The sequence below is a fragment of the Rhinolophus sinicus genome, linkage group LG06, assembly GCF_036562045.2.
Source record: "Rhinolophus sinicus isolate RSC01 linkage group LG06, ASM3656204v1, whole genome shotgun sequence".
In the NCBI taxonomy this organism is placed as follows: domain Eukaryota; kingdom Metazoa; phylum Chordata; class Mammalia; order Chiroptera; family Rhinolophidae; genus Rhinolophus; species Rhinolophus sinicus.
The window spans coordinates 20,681,546-20,702,720 of NC_133756.1; the positions used below are offsets into that span (position 1 = coordinate 20,681,546).

Sequence of the window (21,175 nt, forward strand, 5' to 3'; positions counted from 1 at the left end):
AACCACTGCCCTGGAGGCCAGAACTATGCCTGGCATGTAGCAGGAACCTGAAAAGTGGCTGTTATCATCCTCATTTTCACCTGTTTTACCTGCCTCCTAGCTTACACTGGGAAGAATGTAAGTGCCGTTTTGTGTGTGCCATGTCAAGATGCCGACACAACAAGTCCAGCTCAACATGGCTAGGTGCTCCTGGGGCTTCCTCCACCTGATCACTTCACAGACTTTATTAGAACTTCGGGGTTATAAGCCCAAGGACTGTGTCTATTTTGCTCATAGCTGTGTTGCTGACGTTTTATATGGAGTCTGGTACATGGGAAAATAGCAATAAATATTTATGAAATGAATATGCAAATCAGGATGAAAAAAATTATCTTCTGTGATGTGGACCTAACTGTGGAGGACTAAAAATCACTGTGGAGGAATAAAAAAACCTTTTAAGAATATTTATGTACATGACATAGGCGCTCCTAAATATATAAAGCAAATATTAACATACGTAAAGGGAGAAATGGACAACAATAAAATAATAGTTGGGGACATTACTACCCCATTTTCATCAATGGATAGATCATCTAGACAGAAAATCATTAAGGAAACATTAGACTTAAACATGTCAGACAAGATAGACTTAACAGATATATACAGAACATTCCATGCAAAAGCAAAGTATACACATTCGTCTCAAGTGCACATGCAACATTTTCCAGGATAGATCATATGTTAGGCCACAAAACAACTATTAACACGTTGCGTACAGCGGGGTTTAAATCCCTCATACCCCTCTGTTGCAGCAGGTTTTTAAAAGAAACTACTTTAAAATGCACTCTTCTCTTTAAAGTGTAAATGCTTCTATGTCATTTATTATTTTTCTATGGAATTTTTTAGGATTTACTCACCTATGATGTTAGTAATCCCTCCTGGTATGATACTGCAGAAAGCAGCTTCCTTTGTTATTAACGAAACACAAATAATTCAAATGCGCAAAGTAAAAAGAGTCAACAGTAAAAACGAGAATTCTCGTTATCTGTCCTTAACGCATGGCTCAGAAAAAAACAAAGATTCTCGTGATCCATACGCAACGTGTTAATACACTTAAGAAGACTGAAATTATATCAAGCATTTTGTCCAACCAAAATGGTATGAAAGTAGAAATCAATTACAAGAAGGAAACTGGAAAATTCACAAATATGTGGCGATTCAACAACATGCTACTGAACAAACCAATGGGTCAAAAAAGAAATTAAAAGAGTAATTAAAAAACACCTAGTGACAAATCAAAATACAATACACCAAAACTATGGGATGTAGCAAAATCAGTTCTAAAAGACACGTTCATAGCAATAAATGCATACGTCAAGAAATAAGGAAGATCTCAAACAACCTAACTTTACATCTTAAGCAACTAGAAAAAGATCAAACAAGCCCAAAGTTAGTAGAAGAAAGGAAATAACAAAGATCAGAGAAGAAATAAAGGAAACAGAGATTAAAAAGACAATAGAAAAGGAGAAAACCAAGACGGTGCAGTAGGTAAATGCTGTGTTTACCTTCTCTCACAACCACATCAAAATTACCACTAATCTACAAAATAACCATTATTGAGAATCACCTAAATTCAAGCTGAACTGAAGCCTTTCAATTAAGGATGTGCAGAAGAAGCCACCTCCAGACTGGTAGGAGGGGCAGAGACGTAGAATGGGCTGGTCCCACACCTCTGTGTGACCATTGAAGATCAGGAGGGCTATTTCGGCTGTGGGGCACCCTTCCATTCCCCAAAGGAGCAAGAGATCCCAGCCCCATCCCAGCCCAGGAGTCCAGTGCCGGGGAGAGAAGTCCTCATGATTTTTGGTTGTGAAAACCAGTGGAGATTGTGACTGAGTGAGACTGAGTGTGTCTGAACTCACAGGCACTCCCCTTAAAGGGACTGTGCCCAGACTTACCCACCAATGAGATTACCTGCTCTGAGCTCCAGTGCTGGGGCAGCAGTGGGAAAGGCAGAGGGACAAAAAGGGGAACTGAGTTATCTGGCTTGGGATGGGGGGCTGGAGAGGTGGTTTTCTCCTGGATGGTGGAGCTGGCGGAGGCCATTGTTTCTTTGATGACCCTCCCCCTTCCCAGCCTGCGAACACAGAGGGCTGCCATACCTGAGTCTCCACCATTCATTTGCCATGCCCTGGGGATTGGAGACCCAGCCCTGCCCAACTTTTGGGCACACCCATGCTGCTTTCAGTGGCTTTTTCTTGCATACCATGCCTGCCTTGGCTCAAACTGCAGACTTTCCTAGAGTCTCTCAAAGATTCATGGAACCCAGACAAAGGGCATCTGGCTTGACCATGTTCTGTACCTATGGCTGAACAGCCCTAAGCCAGCACTAGCGGCAGCCAGCCTTGGTTCGCAGCTTGGCCTATCAAGGCTCTTCCAAGCACAGCACGGGTGGCAGACTTCTGCAGATTTCTTTCTGGTTCCTGCTGGGTGGGAACCATAGTGGATCCCTTCTAATGTGGCTCTGGGGCTGGTGTCCTCAGTGGCCAGCTTCAAAATGAGCTGGAGCATCACCCAGGCGCCTCCAACTATGACACACCCAAGGGGCAGATTGGGCAGGCACCAGAGTCCTGCCGAGGCAGATCCTGAGGCATGGGATGAGCCCCTGCACAATAACTCTTCCGCTGTAGTCAAGGCCAGTCCTCACAACCAGTGAGCCCAAGGGTTAGTCCCTCCCACTGATGTGCAGTTATCAACCAAGGCTCAACTACAAGAGGAGGGGACACACAACCCACACAAGGGACATACCTGGAGTGAGTGGCTGACAAAAGACCTCCAATAGCCAAAGCAACCTTGGCGAAAGAAAAACAAAGCTGGAGGTAGCACGCTTCCTGATTTCAAAGTATATTACAAAGTTACAGTAATCAAAACAGTATGATAATGGTATAAAAACGCACACAGATCAATATAAAAGAATAAAGAGCCCCGAAATAAACCCATGCATATATGCTCAATTAATTCACAACAAAGGAGCCAAGAACACACAATGGGGAAAGAACAGTGTCTTCAATAAATGGTGCTAGGAAAAGTGGACAGCCACATGCAAAAGCATGAAACTGAATCACTATCTTATACCATATACAAAAATTAACTCAAAATGGATTAAAGACTTGAATGTAAGACTTGAAATCATAAAACTCCTAGAAGACAAATAGGCAGTAAGCTCCCTGAAATCAGTTTTGGTGACAATTTCTTGGACTTGACACTAAAAGCAAAGGCAACAAAAGCAAAAATAAACAAGTGGGACTACATCAAACTAAAAAGCTTCTGTACAGCAAAACAAAAACCATTAACAAAATGAAAAGGCCACCTACAGAATGGGAGAAAATATTTGCAAATCATATATCTGATAAGAGGTTAGCATCCAAAATATATCAAGAACTCAGACAAATCGATAGCAAGAAAACAATCAGATTAAAAGATGGGCAGAGATCTAAATAGACACTTTTCCAAAGAAGGCATGCTGATAGCCAATGGGTACATGAAAAGGTGCTCAACATCACTAATTATCAGAGAACTCAAAACCACAATGACATATCACCTCACACTTGTTAGAATGGCTATTATCAAAATGACAAGAGAATGTGGAGAAAATGGAACTCTTATGCACTTTTGGTAGGAATCCTATTTATCACTGTTAGTTCTGGAAAGAGAATGGGTATGACAATGAGACTTTAAAGAGAGGAAAGGAAAAGGCGCAGAGTGCTTAAAACAGTAAGATAAAGACAAAGCTTAGGACAGGAAAGTTATGCGTTCCATGGAACAAAACACAAAGGCAACAATTTCCTTTGGTAACGCAAAAAACTGCCATGAGCCAATAAGCGTACCTTCCTTGTGCTGTGGCAGTATTGTTTTTAAGTCCCGAATCAGAACCTTTTAAGATAAGCCTAGAATGACCTTCTGGCAAATGTTGCCCATGTTCCACCAGTGTGTTCTCAGAATTAGCAAAGAAATGAAAACGATGTAGCTGCCCTGAAAATTTGCCCTAATCTCCAACATCTGGATTGTGACAATTACTGAGCTACTGCTCAGAATACAAATTAACCAGGGAGGTTAGACTGAAAAGGAGTAATCGTTACACCTATGATAGAGGATTCTAAATAAATTAGTGTTGAATGGATGAACAAACGAATGAAACAATAGGTAAGGAACTAAGTATCATAATTTCTTGATAATCAGAGGGTTCTAGATTATTCATGGCTAAAATATAGTGCATATGAAAAAAAATTGAATCCACTTACATGTTAGAAAGCATCTATTGTTTGGAACCAGGCTAAAAGCAAAAATTGATTGTGGCTGCTGTCATGTAGTAATAATTGCTTTCCTCCTTATCCCTTCTTTACCAATAGCCCCTCAATGGAGCAAAGCAACTCTCAGTCACCAGGATCTAGTCCAGTGCTATGTACTGATAAATGCTCAGTAAACACTTAAAAAACCAAACTGGTATCATTAATGGAAATATCTAGAATAAAGCTATAGGCAGTTCTGTCAAAACAAAGAGGATCATATAAAATATACTTCCTGGTGAGAGTTAGAACAATTACTGATAAAAGGTTAGTCCATTCTGGGCCACTGAAGAATGATTCAGAGTATGGATATGGTTTGGGTTTGGTTTTATTTAATAAAAGCTTTATAAAGTATAGGTATCTCTGATTGCACTAACATAATGGAATCCTTGAAGTGATGGATGTAATTGGACCAAAGTTAAGTTTAAATAAATTTAGACCTAGAAGTCATCATCCAAACCTGTTCATGAATTTGATTTTAACAACAAGCTTCAAGTCTTATTTGAAAATTTCAAAAAAAGTCAAGGCAAATTCATAATTACAAGGAACAGTGTATCTTGTCACATACACTCAGCAGATACCATTACGATCTCTGCATAGTCCAAAAGAAGTCTTTAAACTTAGAAAAGCTTCTCTTAGGAACTGTACTTATGACCTGAATGATAACTTCCATGAAGGCACTCTAAAATCAAAGAGAAATCCTTACCTCTTGCAGTTAAATTTCAATAAAAATTTCAATTATATGGAGCCTGGATTTTTCCTGTAACCCTCACACTCAATTTTGTGCTCAGTATTAAAGGAATTAAAGTCAATTTCTTTACCAATGAATTATGAGGAACACAAATTAAGATGAAAGAATGAACTGGGAATATGCATCGAATATTGTGCATTCCTATTATTATACAGCATAATCTGTAAATCTAGTACTAATGAGACTCAAGATTTAAATGGTTGAAGAATGTGTTTAGGAATTATTGTCAATCAATGCCTATATTCTAGGATAAATGTAATCTTGAATGGCAACACACCTATTATTACAAATTCCTAACTAAGTACGGTGCGTCATTATTTTTGAAATGTCACTGTCAATTAACAGAGAAACAGATAAACATTTTTTCCACCATATACCTGATTACCTTTCCCTCAGAGTAAATGATACACTGACTATTAAGAAAAATTACCAACTGAATGTTTTTATAGCGATAAAAGAAACCTAATGAACATTAAAACTCTAAACTAGTTATAGCATGACAAATTTTCACATTTGTTAATGTGGTTTTATACCACTGTAATCGAGAATTTTTTAAAGTAACATTATTTCATGTAAATTCTTCCAGGTATTCATTTATTCAATCATCTGACAATCATTACTGAGTGCCTACTTTGTCCTAGGTACACTGTCTGGGGATAGAGTTACAAATGTGACTACAACACAACCCTTGCTCTTAACAAAGTCACAGTCTAATGAAAGACAGAGACAAGTAAATAAAGTAAAATAAAGTCATACAAAGTTATAGTAAATCATCTACACGTTTCCCATTTGCAATAACTAAAGGCTATTATTCTATTGAAAACACTCACTGTACCTGGAAACTTTTCATCATTGCTCAGAAATCATACCCTCCCTTATTTGTTCTACGGAAATCTTCTTATTTAATTTAAAACAAACAAAGTTAAAAAGGATAATTTTATAAATGTCTGTGAACTAAGCATCTCAAATAAACAAATGCTAAAATTTGTTTCATATTTTATCTTAAAGCTATTTTCCAAATCCAGAAATTTCTTGACTGATAAAGCACTTATGATTACGTGAGACTGTTATAGGCGCCACTGGCTGTGTGACATTGGGTACATTAACTTAACCCTTTTGACCCTCATGTTTCTCAACCAAAAGTAGAGATAATAGTACCAATCTGTGCTCGATTATCTTCCATTTGACCCTCAGTATCCACGCTCCACCTAGATTTTTGCGCAGGGAGGTTCTCTTGCCTTTCAGTTTCTAGTTGGCTTAGGACAACAGGAAGTACTAGCAGGAGATCAGTGTGGAAGGAAAATGAAGCTATTCCCTGGTTTTTCTCTCTACCAGGTCACCAAGGGCTGGCTACATCCTTCTCTCAGAAGCAGTCCTCTCCATATACCACCCTCTCCGGGGTGGTAAGGGCTCCCATCAGCCCTAGAGTCTGTAGTACTGTTGCTGACTTTCATAAACCCTACCCATACCTTTACAAACAGTTCCCTTATTAAACTCTTTTCAAATAACCCAGTTTGAAAGTGCCATCTGTTTTCTGCCAGAACCCTGATTCACATACAGCCTCATGGGGTTGTTTTGAGGATCACATGAGATGATAAATGTAAAATGCTTAGCACATTATAAATATTCAATATGTGTTGACTACCACTGTCATTACCAATATTGATGTTATTATTTGATTTGAGGTCCCATGCTCATGTCATCTACACTATCTGAATATGTTCAGGAGACTGAGAAATTCAGAATTCTGGAGATCTTTTACTAATTCTCACAGCGCCTCAAAAATATGTTCAAATATAAAATACGTTTATTTCTAATCAATCTCAATATTTAAAAAGAGTAAAAATGACCTTAAAAATGAGTGAAAAACCCACATAGTAGAGAGGATTTTCTGGACTGTAGTTTCTTCTGTAAATATACTTTGGAATTCATTTCCTGCAAATCGACCTCTTGCCACCATGGCAAATCTAGCAAAGTATAAGTGTCCATAAAGTTAAACAAATTGTTGGGTTGTGGGGTCAACGAAAGAATGAACTAAAAGGTAAACTCAATGGCATAAAAGTCCTGGTTAATCTGGAAATGTATCTTCATCATCCTTACTTATCAATCACGACATAGGCAAGCATCACCATTTGATAAATTATCTCACCAAAATCCTATTAAAGGTCTTAACCTTTCACCTTACCTCATCCTTTATATCTTCCTGTTGTTGGGCTGTGAAGATCTCCATTGCAGCCATGAGTCTCATCATTAACTCATCCACTGTTGTGTTACCTAGCAACACATGGAGATTGCCAAACTTCACATTAGTTATTATAAAATAAAAAGTCATTCTAATTAATCAGTAAGAAATAACCACAGTCTTAAAAAACAACAACAACAACTTGCAGACTAGTATGCTATCATCTAATTAAAATTCTTTCATTGAAAAGTTTCATATGCTCAGTAAGAAAGAGTAAAGCAGTATACTGGCAATTTAAATATCAGAATATTTAGATTTGAGGGAAGAGTCTCTCTCTCTCTCTCTCTCTCTCTCTCTCTCTTTCTGGAACAGTCTCTAAGTAAGGATTTTAGCACCATAAATAAGAACGTCCAAGTCATGAGGATCAAAAGTTCTTTCAAGTTTACTTAATAACACTGGTGACAACTACCATTTGTTTATTGCTAATGATTAGGCTAAACACTTGATATGTCATCTCATTTAATCTACAACAATTCTACGAAGGTGTCATGATTTAGATTTTAAAGAGAAGGAAAATGAGGCTTAGAGTGCTCAAGTAACCTGCCCATCCAAGGTCAAGCTGCTTACATGGTGGGGCCAGGATTTGAAGCTACATGAGTCTGACTCAATGCCTGTCCTCTTTGTCACCTCAATACACTGTTTACTTAGAATTGTTTCCTATCACTAAAAATTATTTGGTGAAACAAATAGTAATTCAATTTCTGAAAAAAATTTGATTTCTTTTTTTGCCAAAGTGATATTTTCCCCTTTCAGCTGCTTTCCAATAATTATACTATAATCTTTATGAAGAGGTTATTTAAAATGTTTGATTTTCCTGAATGCTATTTTATTTCATGTCCAAGTCTATAACAAACTATAGCACATGTATGCCATTTTCTGAATGCATTATGTCCTGTTATTTGCTTTGCATGCATCTATACGAGAGAAATTCATGAGGATACAGAGATATACCAATTCTTCCGTTCTTTCAAATCTATGGGCAAGAGAGTCTTTCTCCAGGGCCTGAGAAGGTGTATTTTTGTCCCATTAATGAAATGACCACCATTGAGACAACAAATAGCAAGTATCCTTTCTAGTTTTCTTCCAAAATAGGGCTTGACTAACATGATCTTTCAATGGTCCTTTCCCCAATTTTCCTTATGTCCACTGGAAGCATAAGGTGAGGGAGCATCTGCGGTCCGTAGCCAAAAAAAAAAAAAAAGGTCTAATTTGGTCACATGAGCACTACTTTCTCAATAAATGAGCTGGAGAACAAACATTATGTTGGTGTGGTATCATGGTACAGAGAATGCAAAACTGGTTTTGCAGTCATAGTTCTAACCCTAGTACCACTACTTACAAATTATATGCGCTAGTACCTAGAAACTGTCTAGCACATGATAAGGGCTTAATAAATATTCACTTAGTAAACACATGAATAAGTAATGATTATAATAGCTCTCTAAGGATCAATTTCCTTATCCGCAAAATAAAGATAACACTCCTTTGTAGGGTTCTTAGAAGGATTAGAGATAATATAAAGGGCCTGGTATATAGTACACACACAATCACTGGTAGTTATTATTAATAGATATGGCAAATGGCAAAAAGTTTAGGATCTCCTTCAATGTAGATTTTGTTACTGGGCAAATTTTTGGGTTTCCATTTCTTATTTGTAAACTGCAGTGACTAAGACTCAAAGTATAGGGCATGAACACTTTATGTAGAGTACTGGAATCCTCAATGGGAAAATATAATAACATAGCTGTATGGGTGACTATACTGACCATTAATTTCAGCCTTAAGCCACTGTTTATCAATTATGCTTCAGCCCTAACTGCGAGGATTCACTGCCAAACTGGACTTGTAGGTATTTCATACCTAAGTCCTTAATGATCCAAGATGGAAAAAAGGTACCACGTGATGCAGTACAGGGCAAATTTATTCTTTCTAGCTTACTGCAGTCATTTTGAAATCTTTTGGTTTTAGAACCCCTTTATACTCTTAAAAACTATTGAGATCCATGAAGAATTTTTGTTTATGTGGGTTATACTTATCAACATTTACTATGTTAGTAATTAAAACTGAAATATTTAAAACATACTTATCAATTTACTTAAAAGTAACAATAATAAACCCATTACATGTTAATATAAATATCACATTTTTATGAAAAATGACTCTCTGTTCCCCCCAAAAAAGTTTAGTGAGAATAGCACTGTTTTAACATTTTTTGCAAATCTTTTTAATGTCTGACTTTAATAGAACACAACTAGATTCTCATGTTTACTTCCACATTAAACCAATTACAATATATTGTCTTGATTGAAATTTATGAAGCAAATCTGACCTCACACAGATATGTACATGAAAAAGGGAGGAGTATTTTAATAGATAATTGTAGATATTCTTCTTTAGGACACCTAAACTGACAAGTGGAAGTTTCTTCAAGGTGAGGTATGTGAGGAATTTGAAACCATATCAATAAACTTTTTGTACTTTGTTATATTAAAATTCGCTGATCTTGCCCTTTGAATGGATGGATCTCTTTACTCATGCATGATTTTACAACAGCAGGCATTGGTCATTTGGAAAATATTGTTCCACTGAGTTATGCATTTCTTCTGAATGTTGATATACCTAATTTATATCAAAAAAATCATATTTGTTAACATCACCACTGACGTCATCAGAAAAGTAAGCTGTCAATCTAATGGCGAAAGATACAACTTTTTGCTTAAAAACTCAAATTTTATCACTGGCAACAATTATTGTCAGTTCTATTTCTTTAAGTGGCAGACTCACTTTGTTCATTCTGGAGAAAATATCTGCCAAACACCCAGGCTATAGAAATACTGTCTGTCAGTCATTTTCAAGTAAAAATGATGTTCTGCAAAAAATATATAAAAAAAGACTAGTTTGGCTCAAGCAACCATACAAGTGTTTTTCTTTGAAACTACCAATGTGCTTTGAAATGCAGCAGAGGTGCTTTCTCCATAAGCCCCACTGTGTCACACAAACTCCATAAAGGGTTAAAATTTAATAAAAGTAATAATTGTTTTAACTGCATGTATATGGAGGTGAAGAATATGACTACTAGTACAGTTTTGTATCATGGCATTGATTTGTACTAAGGTGTCAGCAGTTTTACACATTGATTTTGTGCCACCAGTGCAATGTCAACAGTGCAAATGTCAATACAGTAAAAAAGGCAAAAAAAAAAAAAAAGTCTTATTACTATTGTGAAAATAATTTTGACCTCATGGATTCCCTGAACGGGTCTAGGGAACCTCCAGAATCCATGGGCCACACTTTGAGAACCTCTAACTATTATAATATTGCCTCTGATGGAAAACAGGAATAAAATATCTTCATTATCCATTTATGCTATGCAATTCATTTGCTGAGCAGGTCTTTAACATTATTTATGAAAGTAAATGCTCTTGTTATGGATAAAATATAAAATACCAGAGATTTTATTTTATTTGAATTTTAAAGTCACGGGAATTTTAACACGCCCTCCTCCTATTACATTATCTGCTGCAGAACTTTTGACTTAGGGGCAGAAATTAAGTATCTCAGACACAAGCTTTAGCTTAGGGCACTTGGAACATCTTTTTCTCTGTGGCATAGAGAAGACACATTGTTTTTAATTTAAAGTTTGCCATGAACAGGTAATATTTTATACAAACCTTTGGGGTACATTAGTAAAGGTAACAAAAATCATTCACTTATTTTTGGGGGTAAAGAATGTAAAGACCAATTTTCTTTTTTTGGAAAGTTTAAATACACAGGTATCCTATAGCTTCATGCCTCAGGGTTGCATTCTAGACATAGATTCACACAAATAAGGGGAAACAACTGCCACTGTAAACAATTCCATTTGCAATATCCAGTCATTATTTTTTCTAGATACCTAAACATAAGCATTTCTTTCAACTAATCAACATTCTAGCAAGAAATCTCTCTATACACATATATATGAAATGTTGTATTTGACAACTGATTATGAATTAATTGCTATATTAGAGAATTTAGCAATTCTGAACATTTAACATGATTATCCTATGTCCCAAGGGCTATGCAATTTTATTAAGACATTTCTGTTGGATTTTCATGCAGCATATTTCATTTCTCATAACACCTATATTTTTTGAAGCTATTCATCTTCAGTAAGTTCTATATTTTAAAATGCAAAGATATTCACCAATACAGAGAGTTACTGTCAATTTTGATGGTAAATATTATAAGGTTATTACATACACAAGGAGACACTGTACTCCTCTTGAGACATGTACCTTACCTTGTACCACATTTAACACTTCATTAGATGATCGCTTTCCCATAATAATCAGAAAAAGTGGAAACTGATCAGTTTTTTGAGTCCGAATGGTTTGTGCAACAACACTGCCAAAGTGTCGATTGCACATGGTCAGAAATCTAAAATGAGACAAAATCCAAAGTTAAGTTTCATTTCAGAGTTTAATACATTTATCAGTACCCTGATAAAAAACTCACTAAGTGTGGCATTAGTTATGCTAAAATTAGACAGCTTGTGTGATATCAAGATGTAAAATTTTGCTATATTGCATTTGCAGCTATTTCATAAGTGATTATCATATAGAAAAGCATGCAGCACACCCTAAATGCTGCCTGGGGCTGACAGCATAGGAATCTTAGTCTCCAACACTGTAAGCTTACTACCTTATACGACGAGAAAAACAAACAACGTAATTTTAAAACAAAAGAATTTCTTAAATAGGACAAATACGTGTGGTACGAAGTTAAATTGATTAGCATCATCTTAATTTAAACAAGATTTAACAACATTTTCACAAGTATTTAAAATCAAGAACTGTGCTTCAGAATCATGTTTTCTCCAGTAGTATCAGGTCCTCTAGTTTCATACTTGGTATGGGATAAAAATAATAATTCTAAGCTTTTGACCAAAAAAGCTCAGAGATATTAGCATACAGAAGTCTAGCATTAGTATTCTTAACACGATCTGGAATAAATGAAAAAACTGATAAAGCTTTTCTCTTCTATTAGAGGACTGTTTGAAATTAGCATTTCTTTCAAGAGAAAAGGGTAGCTTATGATATGTTTTCAGATCTGATGGTAAAAAGTAAATGTCATAATAATAATGAATTATGAAAGACCAAATGCAAATATAGAATGCTTTAATAAGATCCAATTTAATAAAGTCTGTAAAAATAATGGACTTTTAATAACACAGGTCACAAAAGGCAAAACAGTGGAAATTCTGGGGACTAGCCACTGGTACGGCTTCTTAATTCTTAATTATGTTCATGAAAGGCAACTAAATCATGTGTTTTCTTATGCCTTATGATAATATTTTAGGTAACAACTCCTCTGAAATGTATGTTTTAGCTGATGAGCAAAGTCCTGTCGTCACATGCATTAGAAGGTAAATCTATTTGAAAAGACAAATGGCATTAAAATGTCATGTGCTCAGATTCATTTGATATCCAAATTCAAAACACAATCAAACCTCTTAATTTTTAAAGCCAATGTATTTCTAATCTATAGAAATTCATCCCAGAAATTTAGGCTGAATCCTCCACAAAACCTGTATTGTGACTACATAAAGTAAACCATGTCAAGGCCCCTAGAACTGTCGGCAAGAGTGTCAAGACACGTTAATACAGCTGCAAATAAGTTCACTGGGAGGCAGGCTCATATACACATTTTGAGCCTCAATAACCAGACCTCACACCAATTTGAAATGACAAGACCTTAAGAAACCCATTGTTGGCCATGAAATATCAGTGCCCCTATGAAAATTCAGATCTCCACATTCTGCAACTAATATGGGATAATAGGTGCTCAACTAGCCTCCATACCAAATTTCACACCCATATAGCTTTAGTTCATCAATGGAGATTGTCGTTCAGGAGACTAGAAAATTAAGATCTCATTTTTCTTTCCGCTTTTTACTAAAATATTTCAAGTCGATCTTGACCCCGATCTGATCACTGGCAACCTCTGAAATTAAAAATGTCAAAAACAGTTGGAATGCCATGCCCTACAAAAGGGAGAAAACAATTGTCTGTGTTGTTTTCACACCAGTGGATTAAGTGGCTATCACCCAGTAGATGGCCATCACAGAACTAGCCTCACTAGTGATATTAAACACTAGCTAAATGGGATACCCCCAAAAAAGAAAGAAAGAAAAGAAGCCAAGAAGGAAGGCTGGCAGGCAAACAGGCTGGCAGGCTGGCCAGGTGGTTTTAAGAATTCAATTTCCAGACAGTTTTGCCTGGAAATTGTGTACTTCCCAAATTCTCTTTTAGTGAAAATGAGCTAGAAGGAAAAATAATTAGGAAAATCTAGTTATCTGACCAGGTTTAAAATAATATATAACACAAATTTCAAAACTACTCAAAACATATTCAAAGAGGTGCAGCCTTCAAAGACATTAACCATAAAAAACAACAAAGTGATTAGTTTTCTACCAAGTATTGGCAAATCATTCTAATGTTTTGGAGGCAGTTGAGAAATATACAAGGATCACGCAGCCAGTTGATGCTTTCTTGTGGCCTTAACTAAGAATTTGTTCTAATCAAAGAGAGACTGTGTAAAAATTGAATTAATCTGATTAATCTTCTCAAGATTTGAATCATGTTTACTTTGAGATTTTCAAACTGTAATCATCGAGCGCCTGTAGGGCCAATCGCCAGCCCCAAATTACAAAATTCCTACTTGCCAATTCCTTCCATTACAATTTATAAGACCTTCACAACACAGATATCAAATCTTTCTCATGGCTGGGAGGCTCTGCTTCTTCCTCTAAAGATCATTCACAGCAGAAAGTTAGCATTCACAGCACACTACCAGCAGCAAAAACCCAGTTCAAAACATTAGAACAAAAACAGACACAGGAAAAACAAGTTGTTTTAAGAGAAAAAAATGTGGTTCTCTGAATTGTGGTATTTTCTTCCTTTTGAAGAGATAAGTGTGCCAGTACATCCAGTGGTAGCACCAAAGTTGCCAACCTGATTGCATGCGGTACTCATCAGGGTGAGGTCATAAAGGGATAAATGGTTTCTGCAGCAATTGGATTCCTGCAATCTCAAATCCAAAGGGGGAAACAATGACAACTGTTCTGTGGCAGGAGAAGTGGCATTGTTTTTTAATTATGAAATATTTTAATAAATCAAACAACCTACTCATCACAGACCTATTTGAGGAGGGGGAATAACAAGTTGCTTAATCAACCCCCCAAACCAAAAGCTAAAGTGACAAATTTGAAAAGACAAAGAACAAACACCATTACTAAGGGTAAAATGAGGGAGAGAGTGAGGGAAGGAGGGAGGGAGGAGAAAAGGAAAGGTTGAGAAAATGAATTAAAGAAAATGGTCAATCACAAATCAAGTGTAATAAAGCAATTCATTTGTCACTGGGGAGTGGGGGGATTGGGGAGTGGGAAGTCTCAAACTTTGGCCTTGATGAAGAAACAGAATATAATTAGGAGCTCATATTTACCAGTTCTTGCTATTAGAAATCTAAGATAAAATCTTATTTTTAAATCTAAAGTATGGGGAAAAAAATAGAACATCTGATGACTAGCATATATTAACCATTAGTAAAATTTCAGTCTGTGAAGCATAGATCTTTTCTAACTTGCTAATGGAAATCAGGATCACTAATAAATCAGATATGGGAAAACATAATCTCATTTTAATTCAAAACAGGATATAGTTTAGTTTGTTTCAATCAAAGTCATAATTACGTAAGTCACTGATTTTAAATTGTACTCCAACATAATATACCAAAAGAAACACAGCAATTTAGGGGGAGGGCAATGAAATTCCACAAACATTTACCACCTTACCTACTCTATGCTAGATAATGTAAAAGAAAGCACATTTGATAAAAAATGGAGGCCACAAAACTGTGTGGTGCATCCTGATTATTACATTTTGATGTGACTTCCGTAAATTTAAAGGAGCCTCAGAGGTGAAGTGGAAATAACATCTTTAAAACACTTACATTCTTGTAAGATACAGAAAGCACACAGAATTGTGCTAAGAATATGGCAGGCCCTTAAAATTGGTAGATATTTTATTATTATTAATTGTATAATGATATTTAACATTTTTATCATAATTATTATGATAGCTTAGGATTAAAATGATAGTTTATACCTACGGGCCAACACTGAAAGATTTTTTTGCATAGAAAGATTTAGCATCAAAGAATTGTTGACTAAACAAAAACAGGCACTGGTTTTATTTTCATTCAGAGAATGAAAGGGCAAGTACTGATATTTGGAAAGTAAGAAAATACTATTATAGATGCTGCAGCTGTGCAATACTACAAAACTCTATACATCTAAAAGTGGATATGAAACTAAAATCACTGTTTTCTTTTTAATACATTTATGGTTAGTAATATTAATTACTTTAAAACCAAAAATTAACATCAAAATTTCTGGCTGCTTACCATTGAGCCATTAAACACATTAAATGTCTTTCTGATAATGTGTGAATCATTTCTCAAAAACAAGAGTTCACTGAGCAGAAGAGATTCATGTTCAACAGTACTATAGGACTTCTCAGTATTACCCAACAGTTTAAGGGAAGTCTTTTGTATATACTTCCTTAGCTGCAGCTGGTAACCTACTTCTTTTAAAGCCACTTTGTTTTAAAAAGGCTCTTCCCTTTAAAACAGACCAAACTAGTGTATTTTTTGCTATAGTAATAAGCCTCATTACTTACACATATTCATTCATGTGTTCAGGGTTTGTTCAGTTATATTTCTGTACATTGGTAGAAAAACCAGAACATAAGATAAAGGACCTTGGAGATCATCTATGTATTTGCACAGTTCTCCTTTCTTCTTCCTTTCTTTTTAACAGGGAAATGAGAGCCATGGTCCTTTAAGGTGTGAAGTGAGACTTAACTAAGTTGTTAGCACTGCCAGGCATAACCCACACAGGCCCCAGATAATTTTGTCTCCTACATCATTTTCACAAGTCTGCATACCCATCCCATTGTCCAGCTCATTTCTGGAGTTCCCATTAGGAATGATCTTCAGCACCCCTGGCTCATGCCCCTTTGTCCTTTGATGATGGCTTTGATTTTTGGAAATAGTCCTAAGTCTTTGGTTCAAACTGAGTTAAGTAAACAAGGTACATGACTAAGCCGGGAGACTGACTACACATGCAGTGATCTTCAAGCTTTAATGGCTTAGGAATCACCTAAGAAGTTTATGTAAAAGGCAGTTTCCTCAGCCCCATTCTCTCAGAGATTCTGATTCAATAAATCTGGGGTAAGGCCCAGGAAACAGCCTTTATATTATAATAAGCTGCCAACCCCACCTCAGGTAATTCTGACGCAAGTGGTTAATGGACCACACTTTGAGAAACACTGCTTTCAGGACACAGAACTGATTCTTTGGAAGGCTTTAAGTTGTCTCTGAAGGTGGTTTTTAAAGCAGTCACCCCTAAAATGTTTTGGGCAATGGCAGCTTCACTGGACCAAGTGTCTAGTCTCCTGAAGTGATTACCACGTTGAATATGTTAGTTCTCACTTGCTTCATCTGTGTAGGTGAGACGCAATCTGATGTCTGTGGGCTCCAGGTGATGGAGGAACAACACAGCAGGGAAGGGGAGGTTGCAATACAAAATAAATAGTCCGGGAAAGTCTCACTGAAAAGTTGATATTTGATCAAAGAGGCAAAGTGGTGAAGGAGGAAGGGAAACACCTCCAGGAAGAGAATTCCAGACAGAAAGAACAGTAAATATAAAGACCTTAAAGTTGGAAAGTATCCAGACTATTTAAAAGGTAACAAGGTTACTATAGCTGGAGCAAGGTGAAGCATCAAAGTCAAGTGATAATTTTGACCATTTCTACATGGTAAAAAACACCATGATAAGGTCAAAAGATTTATGATTAATGGGGGTCAAATTCTAAATTTCAAACCACACAAAGGGCTAATTTCCCTAACATATAAAGAACTCTTATGAAACAATAAGGAAAAGGTCAACAAACAATATATAAATGCTCCCAGAAATGGAAACAGTAATAGCTCAGAAACATGTGAAAAGATACTCAAAATAACTCAGAATGAGTAAACTCCTAATTAAAGCTACACTAAGAAACCATTTATTATCTGTTACATTAGTAAAGATAAAAGAAAATTTGGTAATACCTTGCACTGGCAAGGTTATAGGGAAACAGGCACTACTGTACAGTTAGTACAAGTGAAATTGGTACCAACTCCCTTGTGGGCAATTTGTCAATATCTATTAAAATAAAAAATGCACATATATTCTTAAACTAGCACTCCTACTTCTGGTAATTTAGTGTAGAGATATATTTCCATTTGGAAATCACCTATGTGCACAGTTAATTACTATAGGCATGTAACTGGAGATTATTGGACATAATTCAAATGTCCACCAATAGGATCTGGTTAAATAAATTATAGTCTTATGGAATTTAAAGGAATACTATATAGCCATAAAGCACAAAGAGTTCTTTATGAACTGATATGGAATATCTTTAAGATTAGTGAAAAAAAGCAGGGTGTTAAATAGTGTTGATCATTTGTGTAAAACTGGGAGAAAATAAATATATATTAGCTTGTTTATATATAAAATAATCTCAGGATGGATAAATAAGAAACTTATAACATTACTTCTGGGGAGGAAGACAGGGGTAAATAAAAGACTTTTCATTATACACCTTTTCATGCCTTTTGAGTTTTGATTAATATAAATGTACTGGCAAACCATGAAATAAATATCAAATTTGAAAGATAGCAACTCCCTCACAAAAATAAAGAAAAACTGCATGTAATAATTTCATAAACTTTTAACAATAATGTTAATCATACTTGTCTATTTCTTACCAGTCTTTTGTTCAAACAGATCTTTTCCTTTTTGTGGTAATCACTGTCTGAGTGGATACTATTTTTTATCCTTCTACACAATAGTAATGAACCAGCATTTTAAATGGTTGAATAATACCCGCTGAGTAGATTCACACATTGTCATATTCATAACTATTCATTTTCAGCTAGATTTTTCTTTCTACTCTTTTACCATTATAAAGAATACTGGGATAAATATCCTGAAGTATATCCTTAGGATAAAAACTCTGCAAAGTGGAATTATAGGATAAAAGGGTAGAATCATTAAGTGACTACTGATATATATATATATAGATTATTAAATTGTTTTCTAAAAGAATGGTATAATGCCTCTCCATGCAAATGCAAATACTGTATGCATGTTAGAGAACTCAGCCAAACTAAAGGCAAATTTAAGAAAATGCAGAATGAGATTTGGGGTTGATTTAATCTAAAAAGCATCTCTCACCTATCTGAGGCTTAGACTTCCAAGTAAGGGTAAACTGCTACAGTGTCTCAAAAGCTTAGTATAGGGAGTTTTAAAAAGCCAAATAACTTCTAAATCTACCTCCTTATGTCATCTATAAACCACTCAAATGAAAAGGCTTTGAGGCACTGACAGTTTAATGAAAGGGCTGTAGCTAATGTATAGGGACTAATTTAGACTAATTTTTTGGAGACAATAATAATAAATAGATAATTGGCTTTTTCTCACCACTAGTAAGAATATGAACATTTATTTTAAGTACCCCATATAAATCTTAGTTGGGAGGAATAATAGAGAACATCTAATCCAATCTCTTATCAAACGCAGAAATTCCTTCTGTAGAGATGTAAAGAGAAGATTCATTCTCTAGGGCTGTATAAGGGAGCAAATTTATGTTATTGCCAGATAATATTTCTTCTGTGTTCCATCTTTTACCAACTGATAAATATTTATGAGGGCCTACTAAATATATGACAAGGCGTGGTTTCTGTCCTTAAGATATGAAGGCTATTTTGGGTTTGATAAATCCAGGCCCTCCCTGCCAAAAAAACATATGTGGTATATAACTGGGGCCTAGATTTAGTGGTTCAGACTAAGTGCTGGAGGGAATCAGAGAAGGGAATGTGGGCTTGGAAGTCAGGAAATCTGTGTTCCAAGACGGTGCCCCTGGACAGCTAGTAGGAGGAGAGGACCCGTCTCTGTAGTCCTACTGACTAACATATATTTGTTGCATAAATTGGCCAATTCATGCTTCAGTAATGTTTATCTCCACTATGACAATGCTGACCACACAACCTTTCTTTTCCTCTTCCAACTACTTCTGAAAACAGTTTAATAAAGACAGTTGGAATGAACTGTCATGGTTTCCAAGGTCTCTTGCACCGTACTCCCACCCCCATAGGTCATTTGGACCTACAAAATAAGCAGGTGTTGGTCCACAAGTTCATGAGAGTCCCTCTTGAGTTTCAGCCCTCTGCAGTTTTTACATAATTTCATTCTGTCACCACACACTGACTGAAAATGTGACTTAAAAGAGGCTTAAAATTAATAGCCAAATGTTAAGAGAAAATAGCAATTACTGCAAACAGCATAATACTGAACAAGATTTTGTGGAGCCAAACAAATCGGATTTTGTCACTTACTAGTCACTTCTTTGGGTAACTTAATCTTTCGAAGGCTTAACATTCTCATATATAAAATGAAGATAATGATACCTACTTTTAGAATCGGTCTGTGGATTAATAAATATTACTTTTTACCTCCCTTTTATTTGCTTCAGAGTTAAAACTGGTTTTTCTGTTCTTTCCCACCACCCCCTCACCCCTCAAAAAACTTTAAGGATATGGCAAAATCCTACAATAAGTTATAACAGCAATCTCAGACTTGTATCACTAAACAAGGAATTATACTTAGCACCATGCTTGGTCCTATATTGTACTGTTGTGTAACTTCCACAGTATGTATCAGCATCATCATAAGACAAGATCATCCCCTACTTAGGGTAGAGATTTGAAGACACATATTCATATATTTTCATGTTGTCATGTCCTCCGATTTTTTTCCAGCTGCAAAATTTGGAGACTTTGTGATTTTATTGTTATATAAAAAAATGTTCAGCATCATTTATTTCAGAGTTTGTTGGTTTCTCTTGGAACCTTGGCATTTCCTTATGTATTTGAAAAGAACTACCATTCCCAATGGATTAAAAAATGTGGGAGAACATTAGTAGAAATCTGATACACAGGACAAAAATCTTTAAAAGATAAATGAGCAACAGCACAGAACATTAGCACTTCAGTCACTTATCAAAGCTTTCCAGCAAGAACTGATTACCACCCAGCACTCGACAAAGGCTCACTTTAGACAGTGGATGTTTGACAGAGTTGAATGGACAGGTTGACTATATAGGTTTTCTTCTAAGCTGTGTACTTATTATGAGTTCGATCATCAAAAAAGGAATATTTGAGGACTATCACTTAAGCTCCCTGAAGAATTACCATTACTGAAACAAAGATTTAATATAAAGCCCTCTGCTTTTACAGGGGATTGATATGAGAAACATCTGTTTAAAATAATCTGTCTTATGCAAAACAACAGTAGAAAATAATTGTCTATTAGTTTACCTAATGACTCTCAAATAGAAAATCATGTAATAAAATACTCCCTTGAATTCACTGCCAGGAAATCTTGAGATGAACTATTAGGCTTCCTTTGTTCATGTAAACTTGCCTCATTTTTTCCTTAGCTGAGGTATGTAGCAAAGTATGTTAAAGAGGACTTTCTTGGTTCACGTATTGAGGAAAGATACATGGAGGGAGGCTGTTTAGGAGGATTCTTTAAATTGTTGCTGTGGCTACAGACTGAGTAAACAACAGATAAATTAACAGATGGTTTAAAAAAACTTTATAGTTAACCCTCTATTTGGGAATAATAGAAAACTATCTGTCACTTTTCTCTATTATTATAATACAATCAAGTTCAAAGATACGAACATGTGTTGAGGAAAGGACACC

General features: G+C 35.7%; 1 protein-coding gene across 2 annotated transcripts in view; it reads right to left on the reverse strand.

Moving 5' to 3' along the window:
* Positions 1-21,175, reverse strand: part of FAF1 (Fas associated factor 1) — a 391,473-nt gene that overhangs the window by 84,149 nt on the left and 286,149 nt on the right. For both annotated transcript variants that reach the window (XM_074334706.1, XM_074334705.1), the window contains 2 exons: positions 11,601-11,737; positions 7,262-7,350 (listed from right to left, as the gene is read on the reverse strand). In XM_074334706.1, the coding sequence (XP_074190807.1) occupies positions 7,262-7,350; positions 11,601-11,737 (226 nt within the window). The remainder of the gene's footprint in view (positions 1-7,261; positions 7,351-11,600; positions 11,738-21,175) is intronic.